General features: G+C 32.6%; 1 protein-coding gene across 1 annotated transcript; it reads left to right on the forward strand.

The window, feature by feature from the left end:
* The first annotated feature begins 206 nt into the window (after window positions 1-206).
* LOC116112819 (F-box/LRR-repeat protein At3g48880-like) lies at window positions 207-1,990 on the forward strand. The gene is made up of 3 exons (XM_031398936.1): window positions 207-351; window positions 493-952; window positions 1,375-1,990. The coding sequence occupies exons 1-3, from the start codon at window positions 264-266 to the stop codon at window positions 1,988-1,990; spliced, it is 1,164 nt and encodes a 387-aa protein (XP_031254796.1). The 5' UTR covers window positions 207-263.
* The last annotated feature ends 341 nt before the right edge of the window (window positions 1,991-2,331 follow it).

A 2,331-nucleotide genomic window follows, 5' to 3' on the forward strand; every position in this document is an offset into this window, starting at 1 on the left:
TGCAATTTTTATATTTTGTTTGTCGATTCTACTTATTAAGTAGTCATTGTTATTATCGAGTTAATAAATTTTTCGTCAAGCAATCGTCTATTTTAATGCCTTGGAACCCGTCTGATACTAGAATTCATGTCTTATCGGGCATGTTATCTCACTTTTATAATGGCTTTTTAAATTGATTTATTCGATAACAGCGTACCTAGTCATAATATAAGTTTCAACAGAGTTAATTTAGTCATCATCAACAAAGCCAACTAGTCACTGGAATGATCAACGAAGGTATTGCTTCAGAACGATTCGGACCTCGAGCTCAAGGGCAGACCGAACCCAATAGTGCTAATTATCTAGGGACAGGTATCCATTTTATATCATACCAATCTACTATTGTGTTAAATTTGTTATAACAACGTACAACGATACAAGTGAATTTGTTATAGTAATGTAGATACAAATTTATGGCTTACTTGACACAATATAAACTTCCATTTACTGCAGAACACCAAATATATTATAAGTACAAGAGAAGAAGATTTGGTAGCTCTAAGATGCAAGAATCATCTCCTCCGGGCTTAAGAAGATGGGAAGATTTAGATATTAATATACTCAAGAATATATTTAGAAGCATAGACATCCAAGAGTTGGCTCTTTGTGTCTCTCCAGTGTGCTATTCGTGGAGATTAGCTTGTTGGGATGTCTTGTTTTGGGGAAAAAATTTGCTTGATTTCAGTCTTATCAAGGCTTCTGCAATTCCAGAATATGTTGGTGTGGAGGAGGGATTAATCTCTGAGAATATTGAGCTCAAAGATGAGAATTTAAGGGAGCCTTTGCAGATGATATTGAATGGTAAGGATGCATACGGATTTCCTTTGGAGAATTGGAGATTGTCTATCGAGAGTATCATAATTCCTGAAGATGTTGTCATTTCGGATGAAACTCTTCTTCATCTCGCGAATAGGTATGCTATATATTCAAAGTTATTTTTTTAGCATAAACATTTTCAGTTCCAAGTAACTATTACAAGGGTCTATTTGATGCCGCTTATTCGAATAGAACTTTTAAAAGTAGAGTTTATTAGAGTAAAGCTTAGAAAGATATAGCTTTTATAAGAAATTTGTTAGTCGTTTACTTAGAAAAAAAGAAAAAAGTTTTCTAGTATAAATTTACCAAAAATGGCACTAATATACATAAATAGATCAAGTACCGTAAAATAGCTTGAATTCCTATAAACACTTTTGAAACGCAACCAAACAATCTTAAAAAAATTCAAAAGTGTTTATAGCTTTAAATAAGCTCTTTTGGGCATTAGATAAGCCAGTCAAACAGGCTCTAACTCTATTTATTTTATTTTTTTCTGCTTACATCAATTATGTTTTACAGAACACCTAATCTTGAAAGCTTAGCTCTATTCAGCTCATCAAGGATAACAGTAGGAGGCTTCATACAAGCAATACAGAGCTGGAAAAATGTTAAACATATGAATTTTGGAGAATCCCAAGGCATTAACGATGGTGCATTTTTTACTGAAATTGTAAAAGAGATGGGGAAAAATTGCCCTGATCTTAAAACACTATTTTTATCATACTCTGTTGTGGGCATGGAATTAAAGGCAAGTAATGCACAAGCTATGATTAAAAACATGCCCAAATTGAAGGTACTAAAGTTTGATTATGCTGATTTGTATAGAGAGGGTATTGGTATTCTCTTTTTCAACTACCTTCAGTTGGAAGCAGTCCATTTTTATGAATGTTGCTTGATGGAGGAGACCGCATCGGAGATACCTGGTATGAGTTTCACCATAAGATTTATACAATTAGAGGAGAAGAAATGGGTTATTGAACTTGGTGGAGAGGAAGATGGAAGTGATTTAGAGCCTGAAGTAAGCAGTCAATTTAATTTGTGGATGCGAGGACCATTGACAATATTTGATGATGATGGTTATATCTATATTGACTATGGAACAAGCAAATGTACTATGGCTAGACATCATAGATGATTCTATGTAAATATGGATATGGATTTGGAGATTTGAGTTTGTTTTTATGGATAAACGATTGAGTTTCAATATATTGTTTCATCCTTTCTTTTATTCTTTTTTTTTCTTATTCATGTGATGTTGATTCTGAAAGAGATGGCTAAAATTGCCATGAACTTAGACCATTTACATTTGCACAACCCTCTTCTGCAATTGCTCTATTATCGTTTCATATTTTTTACTTTTTCATATCATTCTAGTAATTATTCTTTCTGTTTTTCCTCTCTTAATCAAACTGCAGTTAGCATATATTAATTAACTAGAGATTAAGATTTTATTAATCAAATTGTTGTTTTGTCTAT

The sequence above is a fragment of the Pistacia vera genome, unplaced genomic scaffold (genome assembly GCF_008641045.1).
Source record: "Pistacia vera cultivar Batoury unplaced genomic scaffold, PisVer_v2 Contig67, whole genome shotgun sequence".
In the NCBI taxonomy this organism is placed as follows: Eukaryota; Viridiplantae; Streptophyta; class Magnoliopsida; order Sapindales; family Anacardiaceae; genus Pistacia; species Pistacia vera.